The sequence below is a fragment of the Limanda limanda genome, chromosome 2 (genome assembly GCF_963576545.1).
Source record: "Limanda limanda chromosome 2, fLimLim1.1, whole genome shotgun sequence".
NCBI classification, from domain to species: Eukaryota; Metazoa; Chordata; class Actinopteri; order Pleuronectiformes; family Pleuronectidae; genus Limanda; species Limanda limanda.
Genome location: NC_083637.1, coordinates 16,264,919 through 16,289,581, shown reverse-complemented (window position 1 = coordinate 16,289,581; position 24,663 = coordinate 16,264,919). Strand labels below are relative to the sequence as shown.

Here is a 24,663-nt window from a genome sequence, read left to right as displayed (position 1 = left end):
GTTAAATCATTGGGGAAAGGCTGGCTTGGCTGGCTAATCGGCCGGCTGAGTGGATGACGGACCCTTTCTTGATCATCTCTGCTGAGGTCGACAGTGATGGGCGGGGTTTAGCAGCCAGACTGACAGCTGCTGCCACCTCTTATACAGTCACTGGCTTTGTTCTTTGTGACTCGCTCTGCTTCATCTTCCTCTTCTGCCTTCTCCCCTTGTTTCACTATCACCGTCACTATACCTCCTCTGTCTATGGAAGGCTGTTTGAGTATTCAGTCCTTCTCCTTGATATCAGGCGCCATTGTCCTAAACTAGTTCAGTCTTTGTCAGCACTAGTTGGAGACTTGGTTTCACTACTTCGGCTTTGCTTAGTCAATCTTATACTGCAACCTTTACCACTTTTGTCCAACTAGTTCATACACAGGTCGTCTTCTAGTGACACTGGGGAGGATTGATCTAGCTTGCTAATTAGTATTTACCAAAATATCTACTAGTGTCTAATCAGTCAAAGCCTTTTTCCCTTAATAGTTTACTAGGAAAGGCCAAAAATGGCATTTGGTCCTTATTAATTAACTAGACGCCCTTTTGGCTCTCAGTGGTTTCCTTGTAACTTTTTACAGCTCACTTCTTAACAAGTGACATTCTGAGCATTAGTAGCTCTGTACAGCGTTTCACTAGTGCATCAGAATGCAGACCAGTTAGATTTGTCAGCTGCCAGTGCTGTGGCCGGCATTAGTAGTGCGGCCTGTGTGCAAAATAGTTCAAAAGCAGTGGCACTAGTTGGAAAAGGTATAGTAGTTAACATAGTTGTTCAACTAGTAAGACAAAATGTAGAACTAGTGCTGTCAGAGACTGAGCTAATCAAAGAAAATGCAACCTTACATGATATTATGGCTTTTCATGCTTCTCCCTCACAGTAATTCAGTGACGTGAGATGTGAACACATTGGAGCATGTGTAAGTGGAATCAATTAATTTGTGTTTTGCTGTTGACCAAATGGCCTGTTAAAGGTTGAATTTGTAAGGGGGGAAATAGAAGGGGAAAAGCTTTCCTCTTGATTTCAATAATGACCCAATTATATTTACCCTATTGAGTAATATGCCGGCTTATTATGATAATTTTCATTAAGAAATCGAATACGACCAATCATGCACGAGTTACGTAGTAATTAATGCCATCAATTCAGTTGACAGTAGAAACTGAAAATGAGTGGAAAAAGGAAAAGGGGAGGGTGGAACAAGGACGCAGGGAAGACGGTGAGGGGAGAAGAGAAAAGGTGGCGAGGGAGCAGAATAACAATATGCTTCAGCCACCAAAGTCTTTCTGTGCAATGTTAATGAAGTGGGTGTGACTGCCTCTGTGTGTGCATGTGTGTGTCTGATTGAGAGGTGTTACATCGCTAACTGTTGAATTGTTTGAATTTGCAGCTTCAGAAGAGAGAAAGGTCCTGCAGGTTTTTCACACAGGTATTTCCACTTCCTGGTATCGTTGATTACTTTGCCACACTATGGTTCCGACGTGTTTTCTCTTTTTCTTTTCTTTTTTCTCACACTCAGCATGTAATTCGCAAAGAAAGCTTTTGTCTGTGTGTGTGTGTGTGCTCTCACACATTGTAACGCTCTTAAGTAGAATCCTGATTTAATGCTACAGCAGCTTTATGATTTGAATCCTAACCCTTTGAGGAGTCTTACATTTAAGAGGTGGAGTCTGGCCCTGCATACACTAAGTGCATCAGAGCCACTGGTGACCCTCCACTTATGTCTGATAATAAAGTTTGAAGGCACTCTCATGTCCATGGTCTTGACTTCTCAGTTTTGTGCAAAATAACAAGATAACAAATGTGCGTAAGAGCCGGGTCTAGACAAACAGACCAAAAAGTAGTACGACCTAAAGAGGCGGTCCCGGTCCAGATCAAACTGAACCATGGTTTGGTTCGGTTGCAGTGTGAGAACGTTTTGCTTCGTTGAGACAGCATTAAACAATAGAAGAAGTCTTCTGAAGATTTAATGTTTGATCAACAAGGATGTTCATTTTGCTGGTTGTGAAATCATAATGCTATTACATTGGCAACCAAATTAACAAAGTAAACCCTTCAAACACAAAGAATACTTTTTCAACGCATTTAAAAACGTTATCAAAAACAATAGCCAAATTGCCAAAGCTCTGACGTCAGATGCACGGCCATCTACAAACCAATCAATGTCAAAGTTTAGTAAGACACAGCTCACGTTGGTCTTGACGACAGGACGAACGCACACTCTGTCATACAAAAATCTGAAGTGCGCTAAATTACAATGTGAAACCAACACTAACCAGATCAAATGTAAACACGAGAACAAAGACATGACTCTTGGCCGGGACCATGGTCCAGACTTTCTGGTGTGACAACGCCTTCAGTCTCCTTAAAGGGTTTGCTGACATTCTTTTGTTTTCAATTTCATTTCATTTTCTCTCTTTTTTGTGCATTCAGAATCAATGGTACTGATTAGGGGCCCTGATCAATATCAATAATAGCTCATCTATTTTGCAGTTCTGTCTGCAGAATAGTAATCAGTCCTACCTGGACCCAAATGACTCGCTATCCATCTCTATTGGAAGAAATGTCCACTCTGCTGCTGTGTCAGAGGGAGAGAACAGAGGATGATGGATATCCTGTTGCATATTGCTTGATCACGGCCTCGGTGCCTTAAAAGCATAACACCGGCTTGTGTTTGTGCGGCTCATTTGTCATCCTTGTTGGTCTGCTTGTGTTGATGTGTGTCCGTGTTGACGCCGCGCACCTCACACGATGAACAGAAAAATGTCTAATATCTTTAAGGCATTTCTCTGGTCAGCTAAACTCATAATTCATAACATCTAAGGACCCCGCCGTACTCATCCATGTGGTGTACATCGACTGCAGAGTCGCTCTTTCTCTCTCTGCACCCTCCCCGACACACACACACACACACACACACACACACACACACACACACACACACACACACACACAGACACGCACCCTTGATGGGCTAGCTATTTTTCTCCTGATGCAGGCTTTTTTCCCCTCTCTCCCCTGAAAAAGTCTTAACGTCAGCAACAGTCAGCAATGTCACATCATAGAACATGGCTTAGGTCTGTATGCAGGCTGACACGCACGCAGACATATATACATATATTTTCCCCCGGTGATCTTATGCCATCACGTCACAACCGTCAGATACGTGAATGCGTCGCCTTGATCCAATAAATGCCCGCGTGCATTCCAAGGAGTAGCTGTTGATTTATTTATTTTGCTTTTTTTTTCTCCTTCCTGAATGCTTGTTACGGGTCGGGATCAAAATGTTCCACCACACACCTTGGTTACTGCAGGGGGCTGGGAGTGATCGATTAAATAATTAGCCATAGTAATGCGAAAACAAAATTATACCAACAGTCCCTTACTCTGCCAGATAGAAATGTGCGTGATTAGCGATGTGGTGTGGTGCTGCCCTCTCCTCGTTAATTATCTACCGCACTAATTGCCAAGTGAGGAGAGTGGGCAGGAGGTTTGGGTTCTTAATAGAGACAAAAATAATTGAATTCTCCCTCTCTCTTTTTCCTCTCTCCCTCTCTCCTCTTTCTCATCCCTCCTCTTCCTCCATCACTTCACTTGGGGAGCTGGGGACTCGTTTCATGTACACTAAATTGGCAATTTATTCATGATGAAGTTGGTGGTGTGGAGAGGCTTTGATGCTGTAGGGTGGATTGATGGAGAGAGGTAGATTCTGCATGGTAGACTGAGGAAGAGGTGGGGGGGTTGGCTGGAATTAAACGAGAGAGAGAGGAGAGAAAAGAGTCGCGGGGATGGAATGTGAGAGAAGGAGAACAAAAAAAACAATAAAGAGGGCAGTGAGGAGACAGTGATGCTCAATGACAATGTCTAATTTGCCCTCTATTTACGGATGGCGGGTCAGAGCGTGGCATGCTGTGAATTTAAAGCCTGATTTAGCTGCAAACTCATCCTGTCAGGGAAGACAAACTCCGACAACAACTGACAGATAAGCCTGCTCCTCTGATGAAAACATTTTCAAAACATGCACTTTCTCAGAGCTCAGTCAGGCGAGTAGAAGAAGCATTCTTTCCTCCCCTCTCGCCCCTTTTTCCGTACTTCCAACATCCAAACTCTTTCGTTGTGCGAAGCGTGTCCTACTGTGCGTGAGTGTACACACACTGTACATCCATGCACGTGCGCGTGTGCCTGTGTTCCCCCGTGTTGCTGGGAGTAGTAGAGCGGCCCAGCTCTAGTCTGTCTTGCCGCTGCATTTTACGCTGGATCACCCAGACGCTTCAAAGCATTTCACTTCTGCCCCATTTACTGGAGTGTGTGTGTGTGTGTGTGTGAGAGTGTTCATGCGCACGCTGCGTGTATGTGCACACATGTAGATGCCTACTCAGTAATACATAGAAACACACACACACACAAACGACACCCTTATCTGTCTCTGCAGAGTCTCTCCCCTCTTTGAAGGCCCATAAAAAAAACCTGTCTCCATTTTAGCCCTCAAGTCCTGGTACTTGTGCGGATAGAAATGTCACCAACTGCACCAGAGCTTAAAGGCACACACACACACACACACACAAACACACACACACACACACACACACACACACACACACACACACACACACACCCTGCGTCATGTATATTCCATCTCTGACTTTCTGATATCGAGATGTCTGGACCTGGAGGAAACCTCACCCCTTCTTCTCCTTACCTATCTCTCTCCCGCACAGATGCAATCTCTGCGCCCGTGAATTAAATTTCAATGAGGGAAAAAAAAAAAAATCATAGGAAATTGAAAATGCAATATGATCAAAAGTTCAATAAGAGGCAATGAAAAGTTTAATGAGAGTAGAAAAGGCGAGGTTATCTGAACGCGTCGAAGTGAGCCTGAGTGAGCGAGCGGTGCCTCTGCTGTCAGACAACACAGAGTCCTCTCTGTCTCTCTCTCTCTGTTGCCTTGGCTGTTACTGTACAGCAAGTGGAGCAGAATGATGCACTGCAATGCTTCCCCCAGCCCCTTGTGCACACTACACACACACACACACACACACACACACACACACACACATACTGTAGGAGCACAAACTCCTCCCATCCCGTCCACACTCTGCAGCAGCACACACACTTTCACATTAAACAAATGCACCAGCTCACTGTGTATATGGCATTTGCATCAGTGCATTTACATTTTGTACACTCAAATGTACTCATCACATTAAGACCTGATTTCAAAGGCCAAAGCGTCTCGATTGCCACCTGGTGGCTGGCTGCAGTATAGGTCAGAAATCCCATCTCCTCCATGTTGCTGGATTAGACATGAACCGCACTAAAAAGTCAAAGCATACGTCAAATACGTTTTTCTCCAAGAGGATATCTGTCATTTTAGGTACATGTTATCACACTGATGTTTGGTCGAGTCGCCATTGTTTTGGTGAAATTGGTTTATATTGGTTATTTGATGCTCTAAGAATGATGTGAAACATCCGAATCTTTCTCACCTTTGAGCAGACTCTGGCTCCAAATGTGACCAAAATCCAAACCTGGAATAAAGCAGAGTTTTCCTGTTACTGTGTATCACAGCTTGGGGAGTGTTCTGTCAGTCAGTGAAACGATGGAGATAGAGACCGATTCCTGTGTGTGTGTGTGTGTGTATGTGTACACTCCATATCTGCTCCTGCTTATTTTGTGTTGTTTGCCGAAGCAGTGGATTAATTAGTTTTTGTTTACATGTAGCCCACCCAAACTCATCCGATATGCATTCCAGCTAATTAACTGCTCGGGCTAAAAAGGGACATAATATTATCATATTAGCTTGTTGACTAAGCAGCCGTTTCGCGCGTACGGTTTATTGTATCTACATTTGGATACAACACCCCCAAAATAAACAGAATTCCAGAGGACGACGGCACGTCAACATTGATCCACTGAGTCCTCTCCCTACACACAGCACACACTCTTTACTTCCTGACAGTCGCTCTCGCTGCCTTTCCACTCCGTCCTAACCCTGAGTGAAAAGGGCAGAGAGGAAGTCAAATGGCTGATGTGTGTGAACGCTCGCTCTCCCTCCCCCTGGCCCTCGCCGTCGCCGACCGGAGACCCCTCTGTTCCTCATGGCACCTGCGTTCCATTTCCCTCCCCCCGCCCCCCCTCCGCCCTCCTCCAGAGAGATAAGCGTGGAATAGAGTGAAACATATGTGGAGGATAAGAGAGCAGTTTTCGGGTGGTTCACAGTCACAGCGAAAGAAAGAGAAAATAAAGAGACAGGCAGGGAGTGTGAGATGTGTGTGTTTGATAGCACCTGTATTCGCTTTTTCGCCTCCCTTGTTCCCAGTGGACGCCTGTCACAATGGACTCTCTGGACTGTTTTATCGCTCTCCCCTGCTCGCCACTTGTTCTCCCTCCCACCTCTCCGCGGCTCTTTTATTCTCTCGCTTTCTTTACCTCTCCCTGGGTCTCTTAAGATGTGTGTATCTGCGTATATGTGCTGGTGCTCATGTCTGAAAATGAGGAGGTGAATTCTTAGGAGCATAAAGGAATGTGAGCCGGAGACAAAACACGTATTGTTTCACAGAGAGCGCCTCATCTGCACGAGCCAGCTCCTCTCTGTTTGGTTTGGTGATACTTTTTGGATCCAAGACGGCTCCGCACAGCTGGATATGACCCATCAGACGTTATCTGATAAAACTCTTAATTTCTTCCCAGACCCCCAAGCACAAGTTTCCCAACTCCGAAGATAAGACTGTTGCTTTAAAAGAAAAAAAGAAAAATAACTGAAGCAGGTTTGGGGATGTACACACATGGAGATTCCAATCGGCTAATTAGCTTCGCTTGATTTTTAGAACATCTGGGATGGATTTTCCATCACAACATTCTTTTTATAAAGTGATTTTTGTGAGAAAAAACAGAGCAAATGAACATTACAGATGGAGTTTAACTTTTTCTTTCAGAGCGTGGTTATGTCTGCATGGGAATGCTACATTTGCATCACATTTTGTTGTCATGTCGTCAACATGACAAACACAAGGTCATCGCATTCTCACTATACATGTGTGCATGGATGCCCTTATTCTGATATGAACCTGATTAAGATAATAGTCTGAATAAGACACTGCCATGTAAACAGCATTTTCTGAAAAACCTGAATAAGGTCATTATAGGAATAAACGATGAGACATGTTGAGCATTCAGACATAAGTTAACATGTAAACGACTTCATCGCAATGTGAAGTCCAATTGTAGTTTTCAACATCAACATACAGCAGTTACCAAATCCTGTCCCAGGTTTGAGTGGAGAAAAAGATGATAATACTTATAACATTATTTTTATACCACTTCTCTCAACAAGGTTACAAACTGCTTCACAAAATCCACGGCCAAAATACAACTGAATAAAAAATAAAAGATAAGTGGATATTAGGGACATATTCAATTCAATTCAATTTGAACCCCCAAAACATAACATATTAAGGTCCAGACCTTAAAATTGTAGCAAAACCCAAAAGTGCCAACAATGAGTGGTAGTTGAAGGTAAGAAGTAGTTGAAGCTTTTGCAAAATTGAAAAGAAAACACAGTAGCTTCATGCATTAAAGTATTTCAGGTTGTGTTTTTAGATCCTGATGGAAATATAAAATGCTCTAGGTACATTTCATGATCAGAGTCTGCTCTGCAACATGTCAGCTGGAATATGAAAGGAATATTCTACTATCAACTCATTATCGAAGTACTGTCTTGTTCAGAATCAGGTCAATAGTTGGAATATTGTTGTCTGTGTAAACATCATCACTATTGCATCCGTGTGCAGTCTCCATGGTGCCGCTATGTTACTCGTACTATTTGCATTGATTCTCGCATCAGCATCATTGACTGGAAGTGATAAAAGCTTCCTTGGATGTGACCTCATGTGTGTCTCTGCTGCTGCCCCAGGCCATGGTGGAGACGGTGAATAATCTGCTGCAGCCACGGGCCCAGTCAGCGTGGAGGGAGCTGTCCACCAGCGAGCAGCTGCACTCGGCCACTCTGCTCCTCGACACTGTGGAGACCGGCGCTTTCATGTTGGCTGACAACCTCCTCAAGACGGACACGGTGCAGGAGACCACTGACAACATCCGTGAGTACAGCTTTTTTGCTTTCTTTCTTGTCGGTAGCTTCCAGCTCTGTAAACTAAGCTTGACCCTGTAAGTGTCAGGGATCCTGTTGAGATGCCCCTGAGCAAGGCATTAGCCTCTATTTGCTGCAGTGGATCAGAAGCGTGTCCGAGTGGTGAAGGCTGTGGCTGCACTGGGCAGGAGTTGACTTTTAGTAGTGCGAGGTAGGGCCGAGTGAGGAGGAAATCACTGGTACAGGTTTTGTTGACTTTACTTTGTTGACTTTACTACTGTCGTGCCCTCATTTTGGCAGAAATACGGTTATTCGATTTCCCAGTTTTCTTTCTTTGTTCTTTGTTTTACGAATAACAATCTAAACCCACTCAGGATAACTACAAGATCTGAGCATATGATGTAATATCATAGTAAGAAGCAAAGATGACAACAGGAAGCCGCCACCACAGATCTATGTTTCATACAAACGAGAAACAACAAATAATATCTAACTTCATCGTGGCTCAAAAAATAACATCATCCATCAAGCGTGCAATCACACACACACACACACACACACACATACACACACACACATACACACACACATACACACACACACACACAGACACGTACTGCACATGTGAACGGACATGTGGAGTGGGCATGAATGGAAATGGGGCAGAATAATCCTGTTGTTTCAGTGCACAGAGGCTGAAGAGAGAAACCATATGTGAGGGTTTTTTGCACATGAAGCAGAGCAGCTAGGTGAGCTCGGAGATATCTTACCACTGAATAAATTATAATTCATATTTTACAGGGAGTGTGAAGAATATTAAAAAAATCGACGATCGGTCGGGAAGGTAAATGTAAAATAAGCCCATGAAGTCGAAAGCAACAGAAAACCATGAGAGAACTTTGCATAATGGATAAACATATTAAGTGTCTCTGTTGTAACTTAATGCAGCATTATGTTTTTTCTCCGAAGAACTTTTAAAGAGAACCTTTTAAGAGGACAAGATGTTTCAGGTGTAAATGTTTGATCAGTTTAGGACAAGACTTAGCGATTCGTTCTGTCGAATTAATAATTTGTGAGCATGAATTGACAAAACCTCTGGAGTCTAATGAGACTTTAAAGGGATTAAAAGGAGAACCGTGTTAAACGGCCAAATTCTGAATTATTTCTGCATTTCTCAATCCAAAATCATTATCAAACTGAGTATTCTGCCTGAAGACATTTCCAGCAGATTTTTGTATCTCAAATTATATCAAATAGATTTCCATTGATTACCTGTTCAAGACATAGTTTGGAAAAAAAATGTATTATATATCCAAATTTAGTTGATTTATGCGCTAACATCATTTCCAAATGTTTCCAGCAATGTTAAAATCTAGAAAATCCCCAATTTTACTCAAGACAACGGGAGGTTTTAGTTTTTTTGCTTTTTTTATTGCATCATATCTGCTTCGCTGCTGTAACTTCCAGGGCAAACGACATAGTTCACTCCAGTGGACTCATGATTTACTTTATTACATTGCCTCATCTCCCATGATCCCATGCTGCTTCACGATGTCATCAAACTACGTCCTTTTGTTGTTGTTTTAATTGAGAGAACCCGAGCGCCCAAAGTTCCAGACACGACCTTTTAATTGAATAAAAGAAACAAAACGATATTTAAATAACCTAATCATACATTTTAGCATTGCATCAGTTCATTAAATGCTGTTTGCAAAAAAAACATGTATTTCTGGTACAACGTGTATTTACAGCTTTGCGTATTTGCTCTCTCACAAGGAGCAGGGACGTGCAGAAAGGTCACGATGAAGAGGTGCAGGTTGTTGTGTGAGAGGCTTTGAAGGAACAAATCCACCGAGACTCAACCTAATCTAACAGGATACAGGGAAAGAAGTGGCCTTGGGGCTTCTAAGGGCGGGCATGAATTGTTTGCCGGAGACAATAATTTGTATTTCTTTATTTCTCTGGTCTCTGTTTCATCCCTCCACTTGGAGGAGGAATTGAATGAACAGAACAAAGCTGGTTATTATGAATGTACGTGCACCCCCCTTCCTCTGCTCTCTATTTCTCCTCCTTCCATCATCTCCTCCCAGTGATCTTCTCATCAGTGGGCCCATGGACCCAGAAATGCTGGAGAGCAAAAAACAGCCTCAGTGCTTTTCATGCCTCTGGATGATGACATACATCTGAGCCATCATTTCATCTGCTCGCCGCTCGCATCCATTTCCCTTGATTATCCCGCTGTTTACTCCCCCCCCCACCCCCCGACTTTTTTTGATTTAATATTTCAAAACTTCCCAACACATCACTCCGCCGTTACGAGGCTTCGCTGGACTTCCGTCACTCAATCAGACATGAAGTGGAGAGGAGGAGGAGGAGGAGGAGCAGGCAAGGAGGAGGAAGAGAGGGAGAAGTGGAGAAGATGATGTGAGGACGCGGCCGGATGAGCGCACGCTTGAGGGCGTCAGCGGCGGCGGCGGAATGTCAAACGACGCTCTGAGGGTTTTTTTTTTTTGCTCACTTTCACATCAGTAAGCAGTGAAATCACAGCTATTTAAGTCGCACAACGCGGCGATAACATTTCATCCGGCTCCTATCAGAGACAGACAGTCGGATCCCTCCAACGTGACTTCCCCGTCTCCTTCCTGCTGGAGTTGAAGTAGAACATTCCCAGGCAGCAAACGGCCTCCTACACCATCTTACCTTACATAATTTCAGACTTGTATCTCCTCCAATTCTCTTTCCTCCTTAACGCGCCTCATAAATACAGCATAGTTACATAAACAGCCTTGGAGATGTAGGCTACCACATCTCTGAAGGACTTAAAACAGGAAATTATCTCTTAGTGGAACATTTTTTGTCTCCGCTTTCGTCTCCTTTTCTGTGCCGTTAATCTTCCCTTCCAGCTAATCCAGTGGGCAGATCCACCGTGATTATCTCTCCTCTTTATTCATAACTGGCCCGATACCGCCTCTCATCTCTCTTTCTCTCTCTCTCTCTCTCTCTCTCTCTCTCTCTCTCTCTCTCTCTCTCTCTCTCTCTCTCTCTCTCTCTCTCTCTCTCCATTTCCTTTCTTTCTACCCTTCTTTTCCTGGCACGTCTTAAGCCCCCTCCCTTCTTTTCCAAGGCCATCAGAGGAGAGTGAGTGACACGAACAAAGTATTTGAATGACGCGTCTTTGAAAGAAGCCACTGCAGCTATGCTGTGTGATTCTTTTGGATTTAGTGTGAGCGACTGTGCAGTGCAGTCATATCAAGATGAATAAATAGTGTTATTATTAGAACCAAATCAGTGATTGGAAGGTAACAGCGGTAACAGCGTGAGTGTGTGATAACGATAATGAACAAGGGTGTTTCTTTGGAGGAGGATTGTCATGACAAGGATCCTTTAATTAGATTAGACTCAGTGTGTTTTGATACCCCGCCGCTGTGGATGGGTGTGGATGAGTGTGTGTGTGTGTGTGTGTGTGTGTGTGTGTGCACATCTTGAATATTTAGTTTGGCTCATGTGAAAGTGAGGGACACTTAACCAGTGTTTCTCTTTCTTTATTTGCATCTCAGCGTCTGTGTTTACGTCTGCCTGCCTCATTCTGCTTCTCTCCCACACCTTTTATCTCTCGCTTCTCGGCCTCATATTTTACTCTATAGTCCATACACATAACTATATATACATCCACCTAACTATGCTTTCATTTGGAAAGGCGTCACCCCTGCTCAGGATTCGCCCGACGTCCACACGACTCCGGGGTTTCAGAGCCATCTGAAATGGAGAAGTTTGGAAACGCTCCCGGCCCTGTTTGGATTTAAAAGCTCCAGTCTGGACAAGCAGAAACTGAGACGGGCCTGAAAATGCAAATCACTTGACCACTCATGCCCAAACTAAAATATACAGTAGTAGAAATGTCTGTAGCCACAGTAATCTTCTTCACTCTACGCCACCCTTCGCTCATCTCATCCATTATTCCCCTCTGACTAGCCTCCTTTTTCCTTTTTTCTCTCTTTCCAGCACTTCTCTCTGACCTCTTCAACTTCCCTTCCTCTCCCCCTCCTCCTCTCCCACTCCACCTCCTCCTCTCCCACTCTCATTTCCATTTCGAGGATGTCCTTGTGTTGTTTATTTGATCAGGGAGAGCTGTTTTCACCGCCAAAAGCATTGTCTAAATCACCAAATCGCTCAGAAGCACAAGGTAGCAATACACCAAAGGTATAATTAGTCCTTAATTAGAAACTTTTATCGAATACATTACGCGGCCGTAATCAGGAATGTGCTAACGAACCCGATTGGGGAAATTAGATTCCCACAGTAGAAGAGACAGGCTGGATTATCCACCTCGCGTGTGTTGGACCAGTTGCCTGAAGACGTTGTTGCCTTTTTAGTATAAAACACTCGGATGCGTGTCAGCTGTTTCCTTTTCTTTGTTTGGGGAAAAGCTAGAAAAACCGCTTCAGGATTCATGCCTGTGTTCTGCTGCACTTAGTGAGAAAACATGGTTATTACGGGGCTGTTAAACAAATCCTCATGCTACGTGTGTCTAATGTGTGTGTGTGTGTGTGTGTTTTTCAGAGTTGGAAGTGGCCAGGCTGAGCACGGAGGGGAACCTCGCAGACCTGACGTTCCCTCAGTCTGAGCTACATGGAAACTCCATCCAGCTGTCAGCCAGCACTCTCAAACAGCACGGCAGAAACGGTAGAGGAGAAATCACACACTCTCTCCCTCCTTCTCTCACAATGAAGTCTGTGGCCGACCGTGTCTCTCTCCTTCGCTCCGTCTGACACTCCCTCAGTCTATTTCTGTCCTCGTGGTGTTAGTCAACAATTATCTCGAGCTCCCCTCATGTGTATCTGTGTGTCTTTCCGACAGGGGAGATCAGGATGGCGTTTGTCCTGTACAGGAACTTGGGCGCCTACCTGTCGACGGAGAACGCCAGCGTCAGGCTGAGCAGTGAGGCGGTCTACCCTAATTACTCTGTGATCGTCAACTCCCCGGTCATCACGGCATCCATTAACAAGGAGAGCAATAAGGTTTACCTGTCTGAGCCCGTGGTCTTCACTGTCAAACACCTGCAGGTAAGTGAGCTGCGGGTCGTGACCTCCCTTTGTAAACATTCAAAAGAAATAGCGTGCTGGATAATGGAAGAGGAGGGGAAAAAAGAGGTGAAAGGAAAAGGATGGTGATATGTGAAGCTTTTCTGAAAGTCCAGGCCCACAAGCACAACAGAGCCACTGATGATTGAGAAACATGAAAACAGTCTGATAACTCAAAGAGTAATTATTAACAGTATAATTATATGGAGCAGCCAACAGGTGTCAACACGGGTGAGGATGGATCTGAATGGACATCGGAGTTAGGGGCAAAGAAAACACAGAACTGGAATAATAACATGATAAATGGAATCAAACAACCACGAGACACCAAAACCAATAATAATAATAAATATTATTTACTGTAACAAGTATTTTCTTTGTCAAGAAGGCTTCAAATAATATAATGTGAAATTTTGCCCCATTGGAATATTTATAAAAACAAAACAAAAAACAGTGACTCGCAGCTTCAGGGAATTATTCTACGGAGCACTGAGGGCTTTTTATTTTATTGTTTTTTAAGTTACCAGAAACTTTTGCATGCACACTAGAACAATATGTTTGCAAACTAGAAAGTTTTGTGTATGCACCAGAAAACTTCTCATTTGCTTTGACAAAACTTAACTTGTCCCAATTGATTTTACATCTTCTCAGTGGACCTAAAAAAACAACTCTGGTAAAAACAATAATCACACACTGAATACATTTGCAATTGATTAATGTGACTTTTAAAAGTCACATTGTGGTGAGTATTTAGTTTCTTAACCAACAAGCTAATTCGTCTCCAGTTGGTGTTTCAGCTTGTTGGCTCAAGAAGAGAAAAATCCCCACACTTACAGTTGCTCATTTTAAGAGCACTTCCCTAAAGCATCTCACACACAGACGCAGACACACACACACACACACACACACACACACACACACACACACACACACACACACACACACACAGGTTCATCAGTTTACACAACACGAGCAGCTCCTACACGCACGGACACGGCACCGCCACCTCCTGCCATGACTCTGTGTTTATTTGTTGCTGCGCTCTCTCATTCTGTCCCTTCTGTTTGTTGTTTTGTTGTTGTTGTTGTGTGTGTGTGTGTGTGTTGTGACTCCCTCTCTGTGTCTCTTCCTCTCCATCGCCTCTCCACCAAGTCCTCCCACCACTTTTCTCACTTTTTTTTTTGGCTCTCCCAACATTTTCATGCTTCTGCCTCCCACCTCCCCATGACTAAGTATCTGTTCTCTGTCTCCTTGCTCTCCCACCCCTCCTCCTTTCTGTCTCTCTCTCTCCATGTCTAACTCTCTCTCCCCCCTCTCTCCTTAGCATTCGGAAGAAAACTTCAATCCCAACTGTTCGTTCTGGAGCTACTCCAAACGCACCATGATGGGAATCTGGTCGACGCAGGACTGTCGTCTGCTGGGCACCAATCGCACACACACCAGCTGCTCCTGCACACACCTCACCAGCTTTGCGGTGCTTATGGCCCACGTGGAGGTCAAGGTAGGCGTTTGTTCCGCCGAGCCTGCCAGAGGAGGCGGGGAGGGGCAATATCAAAGGGTCAGCTGTTCATCATTTGATTAGTGGTGGCTGGCAAAAAGGCTGGTCAACACATCCTGGGGGAAAAAAAGTGGGAGGGAAGGGAAGGAAGGAAGAGGAGGAAAATAGATTTGAACTCTCCAGAGACGTTGGATCTGAGAAATCAAACTTGGCAGGGGAGAATTCACAGATGATTTTTTTTACAGTTGTTCCATCTGGCCTGATGTTGAATCTGAGACGACAGAAGAAAAAATATGCACCTCAAACTAATTCAGCGAAAAAGATCAAATTAAGTTCACCTTCCACGAGACTGTATTCTATTAGTTTCATTTCTAGAGTGACGAGAAAAAAAAATGACTTTGACAGCCACGAGTCAGAGTGGGCAGTGGATAAGAACCCCTTTGTCCCGCTGTGTGTGGGATAAGCACCTTCTTTTGTCTCCATCTTTTGTCACGATAAGTTCCTTTTCCCAAATCGGCTCCCGTAACTCCGGATAACTCGCGACACCCTCGCTTCTCCCTCCGGGCCCGAGGATGTGTGTTACTTCTGAAGGGGTCATGGTCAGAGCTATGCCTCGGCAGCCCCCCCCCCTTTGAACACACTGTGAGGGGTTTGAGCAGTAGATCCATCACAGCAGTGCAATGTTGAACATTGCTCCGCCTGCCAGGTTGCAGGACACTGATGGATAGAGCCAGAGCACCTGTGCAACGCGGCGTAACGCTGCGGCCCTGAACGCTCAGCGACACACAGCCAGACTCCGTCAGGGGAGGGGAGGGGGGGTCTGCCTGTGTGTCTGTTAGTGTGTAACAACAATATGACTTGTACCATTTCTGCGAAGGGCGGGACAGTGGTACAGTGCTGTCACCTCACAGCAGAGGGTCCCTGGTTCGATAGCCGGGGTTGACCTTACTGTATGAAGTTTGAATGCCCCTGTATCTAAGATTTAATTGGTTGTGTGTCTCTGTCTGTTGGGCCTGCCACATCCAGGCAAGCTTACCAGGGTGTAGCCCACCTCTAGCCCAAAGTTGGCTGGGTGGCTCCACCCCTCCCTGGGACCCTCAAAGGATAAAGCGGTCTAGATAGTGTATAGATGGATTTTTTTTGTTAGAAAATTTTATTTTTCCAAATAATTTCACAATTCAAGAGAACATGCAGAGCATACAGAACACTCTACATTAAACATCGCAGAAAATTACATAACAAAATTAAAAAAAATACACACAGAGATGAAATAAAACTAATTAAATAAATAAAGTAACTAATTCCCCCCAAACAAAGAGAGAAAAAAATAAAAGATGGTGCATAGGATGACACATCACAGAGAAATACCGCAATGACACAGTAAATAATGTAATTTAGAGCTCCAAATAGTTACAGTCCTATGATACCGTTGGTGGTGTATCCATGTACTCCAAATAAGGCTGCCAGATTTTCAAAAATAACTTATATTTCTTTCTGAGACTATATGTAATCTTTTCAAGAGGAATACAACTGTTCATTTCCACAGACCATCTGTCTATGAGAGACGGGGAATCAGACTTCCAAGTCATTGCTGTACATTTCCTGGCCACACATAAAGCAATTTCTGCAAATTTAATTTGGAGCTTCGTTAAAGACCCGTTGAAAGTTGTAAAGTTTCCCAGTAAACATAGCTCAGGATCCAATGGAAAGGTAACTCCTGTGATCTGAGTTAAGGCATAACAAAAGTCATACCAAAAGGATCTCACCTTTGTGCAAAGCCAGGTACAGTGTAGGAAGGAGCCAACCTCTCTACCACATCTAAAACACATTTCTGACAATTCAGGTTAGGATTTATGTAGCTTCTGTGGGGTGAGGTACAGTTGATGAAGAAAATTATAATGCACAAGTCTGTACCGGGCATTAACCGTTGCTGACAGACTATTCTGGCACAAATCTGACCAGAGTTGTTCATCGATTGCTATATTCAAGTCTGATTCCCATCTCACCCTGGATCTGTGTAATCCTGGTTTTGGGCACTCATTCAGCAACATGGAGTACATTTTAGAAATAAATTTGCACACATTTCCCTCATGAAGCATTTTTTCCACATTAGTTAACACAGGTAGAATCATTTCAGGGCCCAGGTTAGTTCTCAAAAAAGCTCTTAACTGGGATAGATGGATTTTAATAAACTAAAGCTTAACTTGTATCAAATAAACCCCTCATGCTTTTGCCTTTCTCTGTTTTTTGTGCGTCTCACAGAAAGCGGACAGCATGCACGACCTGCTCCTGGACGTGATCACGTGGGTGGGGATCCTGCTGTCGCTGGTTTGTTTGCTCATCTGCATCTTCACCTTCTGCTTCTTCCGCGGGCTGCAGAGCGACCGCAACACCATCCACAAGAACCTCTGCATCAGCCTCTTCATCGCCGAGTCACTGTTCCTGGTCGGGATCAACAGGGCCGACCAGCCGGTAAGGAGAATGGATTTTCTTTTCAGTGTGTATCTGTGTAGAACGGCCGTGCCATACGCTAGGGACCTGTCCTGGGTGTCCCCCCCCCCCGCCTGGGATTGGCTCCAGGCCCGGGTGTATAGATGATAGAGTCTGTGTTTATTATTTTAACTACAAGCTATGACAAGATGATCAATATTAAATTGTGAACTAGATATAGAAAGAAATAAAAAACGACTCTTTCTGTTCACAGGCTTCATTTGACAGCAGCTTTTTTATTCATGCTGCACTGGCACAGGCTCGGCATAATCGTCCACTGACTATGATTATACTACTGATTATATTGCAACGTTGGCAGAGTCAATTGTGAAATGTTTACTAACTTGCTGTCAGTGGTTGACCACATTACCACCACATGAATAAGAAACAGCAGGTTTGTGACACGCAGCGTTCCCAGAATGAATCAGAAGCTGGAATTCATCTGAGTCGCTATTAAAACAAACAATATCTGCGTATTCAAATAGTTATGTAATGTTTTATTTTTATATTCCACATTCATTGTGACAAGGAAAAAGCAGCAAGGCAACCACTGAATTAATGGATTTGTTTTAACTGCACATGTTTAATTTTTCCATGACATCACTACTATACTTAGTGGAAGAGGTCGACAATCATATTAATCATTTTACAGTTTGTTGATAGTTGAGAAAGCATTGCCAACTAAAGCAAAGCCGATATAACATCTATAACAGAACCTAATTTGTTATTTTACTATAAATATGTATAATATTTAGGTTACTTTTCAAGAGGTATATTTATTATACTTATAATATGTATATTATATGACACTTCAGGGCACTCGCCCAACAGTCCACTTATGAAACCGCATTTAATTCCCTAGATCTGGATTTTTATCAATATCACACACTCATAAATATCAGTCTTTTAAACATGTCAGATCTGTTTTCTGAGAAATCTTGGAAAATTGTTAAAACTGATGACAATTGACAAGAAATTGAAATATAATTCCTCTACTAACCCCCCTGATCAGGACCCACACTGCATCCTCCACCAAGTTTCCTGGTAATCCTTCCAGTAGATTTTCTGTAATATATGCACACGGAAAAACCTACTTAGTAAAGGTAGTAAATATGTAGAGTCCTTGAGAAGTAACACAAATATAATAAATACGTACTCTGGCTTGTCTTTGCTCCATTACCACTGATTCATGAATGGCTCTATTGTAGATTATCTATTAAAGCTTTTTATTATCTTAGCTGAGTTCATGTCAACATTTGCATCTGTTAGTCATTTTCTCCTCAGGCAACAGTAGCAGGGAATCCCACTGGTTGTGAGGAGGATGTTTGTGTGGTAAATAAAAAGATCACAAACAAATCTCATGCGAGGCAGGATTGTAAATATGGGTTCAACCTGCGTTTGACTGTTCATATTAAGCAATATTAACGCAATTTCACAGGAGTCCCCACACATCCCTGCTAATGTACTGGAGAATTACCGAGAGTTAATGCTGTCCTGTGTGCTGAACAAAACTGTTCCATTTATTTTTGAAATTATATTTTGAGATAAAATATAGAGGAATGAATCAAATAAAAAGGTTTTTAATATAATTTTATGGAAATTCTACACAAAATCAATTGGAATGGCAAACAGCTCCCGAGCCGGGGTCAAATAATGCATGTTGACATTCAGAACAACCTTGGGTTTTTATCCCGGCTCAGTGTGTGTATCGGCTGTATGTCATTGTGTGCATCAAAGTGTCAAGCAGCGTTCAATGATTCCGGTGCATTCTTGTAAAAGCTGTGCATGAATGCGGTCGTTTCAACATGTCCGTGGGCGACAGAGGTTTATTAGTCATGGCCTGTCCTCTCAAGGTCCTGGATCAGGTTGACTGGCTCAATTGTGAATCGTGTGCCAGGCTAAATCAGCACTACTACCTTTTTTGTTTGTAATCAACTCTACTACGGATACAACCTGGTGTCCACACTACTCTGCAGTTTAAGAGCTGCTAAAAGGCAGTTGTGGAACGCTGCTGTCCACTTCTTTGTTTAAAAACTCAGTGGACAGGAGACATTTGGAATCGATGACATAGGAATGTTGCTGACTCTGTGGACTTTGCTAATACATGTTTTGCAGTTAAATTGTGTAGGAGACAAGTTAGCATATCCCAATCTGCAACTAACAACAAAATGTCCATTGCGCATGTCTTGTTTATAATTGGTCACCTGCATTTTAGTATGGACAGGGATTCAAACTGATCACGAGAACATAGCAGTATGGATGTAGCCTCAGTCACAGCGCGTGTTGTATATAACATGCACGATCTGCATTTAATATGCAAATCATTTATAAGGAAATCGAATTATTCTCTGATGTGAAATTGTCCTTTCATTTCTTTTATGCTCATTGAACGACAATCTGTTTGTATGTGTTATATAGTATATGAAACCTTTAGTGTAAAGGTAGCCCATGTTTTCTTTTTCTTCTGTTAACTCGTTTAATCATCATTTAATCATTGGAGTGTGTGTTTATGGGGGAGGACGCACCCTGGGGTATATCCTTTACCTCCCCCATATTAAAGTAAAGCCTCACGCGTTTGCATCCTGCTGAGAGTTCAATGAGAAAACAATCTCATTGCGGATGAAGAGACGAGGCAAATTTGACATAATGCGTTTTGACATTGAGGTTTGTGTATTTGTCTTTGGTGTGTGTGTGTTTGTGTAGGAGGGATCGGGTTCCTTTGTGCGTGTGTGTGCCGCTGTATCGGTGTGTGTGGCGTCCTCCTGTTAATTACCGGTGACTATTTGTGACCCCCATTAACATCTTCAGCGTCACTTAGCTCACAGCCGGTTAAGCCAGTAATTCCAGCAGGAAAAGTAAATGACTTTGCATAATCAGCCTGTTTTTTACCTGTGTGTGTGTGTGTGTGTGTGTGTGTGTGTGTGTACTGTGTGTGCGTGTGTGTGCCTGTGTCTGTGTGTGTAAAATACACTGTGCGATCATTAGAAATGGAAATGAGTGACTCCCTCGCCCCCTAAACTCATTGTCTCTCAGACATTAGGTAATTGTCTCTCGCTGAAAACCCCTCCATTATAAAAGTCTGACTGCTCTCTCTCTCCCATTCAGGGATTGAGGAGAGACTCTTTAGATCAGAACATTGCCGTGAACGTAGCGGGCCAAATCTCGCCGCTCGTTCTTTCCTCGTCCTCTCTCCTGAAGCAGCACTCTTTTCTTCCTTTCCTCCTGCTGAAATTGTTAATGTTGTTTTTAGTTTTGATAACCCTCTTTCACTTTTCGACTACTCATCCTTTGCTGCTGGGATTTTCCTTTTTTTTTCCATTCAGGAGAGAGTCAGGCTTATTTTTTAAAGCTTCTTTCAAACATAAAGTCCGAACACTTTTTCTCAAATTACTCAGAGGGGCTGAATATGTGAGAAAGCAAACAAAATGTCAGAAATGCTGCTGGACCCAATTTATTTTGAAAACTCCGGGGGCTGCGTTTAAGTCCAGAAGAAAACCTAAACCTCCGTGGCCACCTCATACTCCTTAGTAACCGTCATCGATCCAAGAAGGGACATCTCTGCTCTTACTTTTTTCTATTGTTGCTTCTTGTTTGTAGCCTAGTTTTTTCTGTAACTAACAACCACCTAGTAAAAAAACGTGGTAGTAAGCATGTAGCCCCAGAAGATGGATTCTTTATACGTGAGAGGAAAATATCTGCAGTAGTGATGAGCAGGTTGCAGTTATACCTGCAGACTTGCCGTAGATCCACAGGTCGGATGGGTAGGGTCAGAAGAATGAACATTTCTGATAATAGGGCATCTCTGTTAGGAGAAATGGACGAGTCATCTTAGGGCAATTTGCTTTCTTTTTGGGAGAAACTCATTCCCACGGCTGCAGCTCCTTGCAAACAAACCTTGTGCATCCCTGCTGCAAGCGAGCGCTCATCACTGCAGCCGGGCGCATCATTCAGAGGAGGCAGAGTCGCTCAAATCCTCACACAGTGGACGCTATTGTATTTTAGGAATATTCATGTGGGTGCAGGTCTCTGAGATAGAGAAAATAATTCCTTTGGGTAGGTGATGGGTGGATGAGTCAAGCATACGTGCGGATTAGGTTGAAGTCAGAGCCAATCTACATTTTCTGCAGTTAATGTCTGAAAAGAACATTTTATCACCGGTCTCTTCAACTCTTCCTCCCCTTCATTCATCTCTATTCACATGATTCAAACAATGTGTTTTAATCTCCATTTACTCACGTTCTGCTAATCTCATTAGTTATTTTCATCCCCCTTGCCACACCAAAACAATATTCACAGTTGTTTGATTATATAGTTTATTGAAAATCCACGGTTCGCCTGTAGTTAAAGCATTAAACCTGATTTCTTTCCTCCAGATATTCAGTTTCTAAACTGATGTCACTGCCGCCTTTTTCCACGAGCTCTAAAATGTGTCAATTTTTATAGGTGCTTTGTCTCTTTCACACCAAGTTGCTGAGTCATTTTCTTTCCTTATTTCTGTTCATCCTTGGCATTGACAAAAAAAAATCACATTGTATTCTCTACAGTGCTGCCAAGTAATTTGCCCTCCTCCATAACCCCCTCCCTCCTCTTCTCTCTCAGCCCCCTTTTGAAAGTGCTTCTGTTTGAAATGTGGTCAATCAGCACAGGCTGCAGCACCGACTTGTCACTCGTCTTCTCCCATCTATCTTCTTAAATAACTCGTCGATGTAGACGTGGAGTAAAGTGCGAAGGAGGCTCTACTAATGTTGCTATCTTGAAGTGATTTAGAGTCATTCTGTCGCCTGTAATTGCTGTTATACTACACTATGATTGTGAAGCTCCCTCTGTTGCTTCCTGCCTCGTGCTCGCCCTCTCCTGTCTATTCCAGAATTGTCGGCCCTATGTGTGACGACAATAAAGTCTTACTCACGCTCTTATCGCCTGAAGTGTTTGTGTCTCTCTCCCGCCATCTCATCAGCGCAACTGTCCCCCGGGGTTACATATTTCTCGAGCACCGCTCCATGTGGTTTTTACTGTATTTCTAAATCCTCTCCGTCTTTTCCTTCCCTCTCCAGATTGCCTGTGCAGTCTTCGCGGCCCTGCTCCATTTCTTCTTCTTGGCAGCCTTCACTTGGATGTTCCTGGAAGGGGTGCAGCTCTACATCATGCTGGTGGAGGTGTTTGAGAGCGAACACTCCAGGACTAAGTACTTCTACCTGGCAGGATACGGAGTACCTGCCATCATCGTGGCTGTCTCCGCCGCGGTGGACTACAGGAGCTACGGCACTGACCGAGTGTAAGGATAGAAGGGGTGGGAGGGGGGGTGAGAGGGAGCGTTCAGCGTGAAGGAAGGATGGATGGATGGATGGATGATGGGGGCAGAGAGGGAAAGGGGGGGAGGGGGGTCTGAAGTGCCTGATGTCGTTTTGGCTGTGTCTGCCACAGTGGAGTCTCCAAGCTGTGGCACCTCTGAAGAGTCAATTCAGCGAGGTTGAGAGCGGAGAGAGGGAGAGAAGGATGCAAGACGGGAGGGGAAGTGTGGGTACAAGCAGGGGGGGGGGAGGATGCACGTTAGAGTGGCTGAATGAGCACAGCAGCAACAATGTGTGAATATGGAAGGATTTAACTCGTGGGAAGATGGGGGGGGAGTATGGTGGAGCAGTCTGAGGCTTCATCCATGGTAGCATCCATATCAACCCGATACAGATGCACCTGGCGTCCACACTACTCCAGAGTTTAGAGCCACTAAAGCACAGACCTTTCTTATCACTGCTGGTCCCTTATTAGTTGGAAAACTCCTGAAAAATGTCCACTGATGACGTCGTAGATTGGGTGCTTCGGTCACGATGTAACCTTCTCTGATTCGTCGGGCTCCCGATCACATCCATCCCTTCCTGATGAAAACAACCGGCATTAGCCTCGGCTACTAGCCTGACGTTGTCATACCCATGATTCTAGTCAGAATATGAGTCTGAGACGGCTCCATTGGGCTGTGATTATGGGGCGTGTTTCAACCGAACCAGGAAAAAAAATGCCTCTTCGCTCAGTTGGATAGACCTACAACCAATCAGAGCAACCTAGTATGTGACGTATGAATCCCGTAGGAGGACGGCAAAAACATCTTTTCGATCTACAAATGCCTTGATCGCGTTTCTCTGCTCCTCTTTCAAAATGAATGCGCTGTCGATGTCTCCTAAAACAGACTCAATGGCAGCATCGACACATCTCAGCTCTCCAGCGGCAGGCATGTTTGTTGAAAAACTAATTCAACCCAAGCGCTCTTTGATGACGTGGTTGATTACGTTACTGTTGATCATCTGTCCATCATTGTATAAAGCCCGCCCTGACAATTTGATTGGTCCGAACAGCTTCTGTTCGGAGATAATTTCTCCCCAACTGAGCGACTCCAGATCGAACTTCCCGACCGAAAATGTTGTGGGCGGGGCTAGGTTCGTCTGGCACCCAGGCTACTCGGCTACCAGTTTAGTTCACAACATGGGGAATTATAAGCCTTGCTGACTCTGTTGTCTTTGTTAACAGCTGTTATGCAGTTAGATTCTGCATTTTACAATGAAACAACTGTTAACATGATCAGGAGACAAGCTCCTTTTGGGGCAATCTACAACTATTCCCTTGTCCAGTGAGATCTGACCCCTCGTGTTTGAACTAGCACAAGCATGCCCAGTGTATGTGAGTGGTCATGTGATATGCTTTCTGAGGTGAGTTAGTATGGACAGAGATCATTTCAGTTTGCTGCTCTCCCACGTAAACGTAGTGGTATGGATGTAGCCTGAGGGAGAAAAGAAGGGATTTGAATATTTGAGTGTGAGGATGGAAAGACAGAAAGTGAAGTGATGGGCCAGTGTGTCAGAGTGTGCACCCATCAACACTGTTCTGCACTGGTGTGTGTAAACAAACAAAAGGGAAGATTCCCCAGAGGAAGGACAGTGAGTGGGATGAGGACATACATTAAGAGCCCATGGAAACATATTCACGCACGCTGGACTCGTCCAACTGGAAACACAGAGTGAATCCAAGACAGGCAGCATCTCATTCATATGAAGTTTATGCACAATAGGCCACACACAAATACACCAGAGTGAAAATAACAACAGTCTCACACGCTTGACCTGTCCACTCCATTCATGCTGTGACTCTGAGAAGACACTTCGAGAGTCCCACATTTTATTCATGCGTGTGCGTATGCATATTAAGTGCAGGATGTGCATAAATGTACACGGTGCACTTAGGAAGTCCGTGACCTGTCCTCCACTCTCCAACTGTAAGAAAGGGCATTATCAACGCGGAACTGTGCATTGAAAAAACTTGTATCTGGTAAAAAAATCTCTTCCCTCAATTGCTAATAAATGAGCGTCTCCATATAGAAAGTGAAATACGACGGGACACTATAGGGCTGTTAAATGATTCACATGCTCAAATGCCCACGTCCTGTGCTGCTGGCGGGGGGGGTCTTCTGTAGATCAGACCTCGCAGCTTCACG

General features: G+C 43.9%; 1 protein-coding gene across 1 annotated transcript in view; it reads left to right on the top strand.

The window, feature by feature from the left end:
* Nucleotides 1-24,663, top strand: part of adgrl3.1 (adhesion G protein-coupled receptor L3.1) — a 98,467-nt gene that overhangs the window by 58,230 nt on the left and 15,574 nt on the right. Inside the window, exons 10-16 of the mRNA XM_061084795.1 lie at nucleotides 1,419-1,457; nucleotides 7,941-8,124; nucleotides 12,675-12,797; nucleotides 12,972-13,177; nucleotides 14,520-14,696; nucleotides 16,956-17,165; nucleotides 22,238-22,458. Of these exons, the coding sequence (XP_060940778.1) occupies nucleotides 1,419-1,457; nucleotides 7,941-8,124; nucleotides 12,675-12,797; nucleotides 12,972-13,177; nucleotides 14,520-14,696; nucleotides 16,956-17,165; nucleotides 22,238-22,458 (1,160 nt within the window). The remainder of the gene's footprint in view (nucleotides 1-1,418; nucleotides 1,458-7,940; nucleotides 8,125-12,674; nucleotides 12,798-12,971; nucleotides 13,178-14,519; nucleotides 14,697-16,955; nucleotides 17,166-22,237; nucleotides 22,459-24,663) is intronic.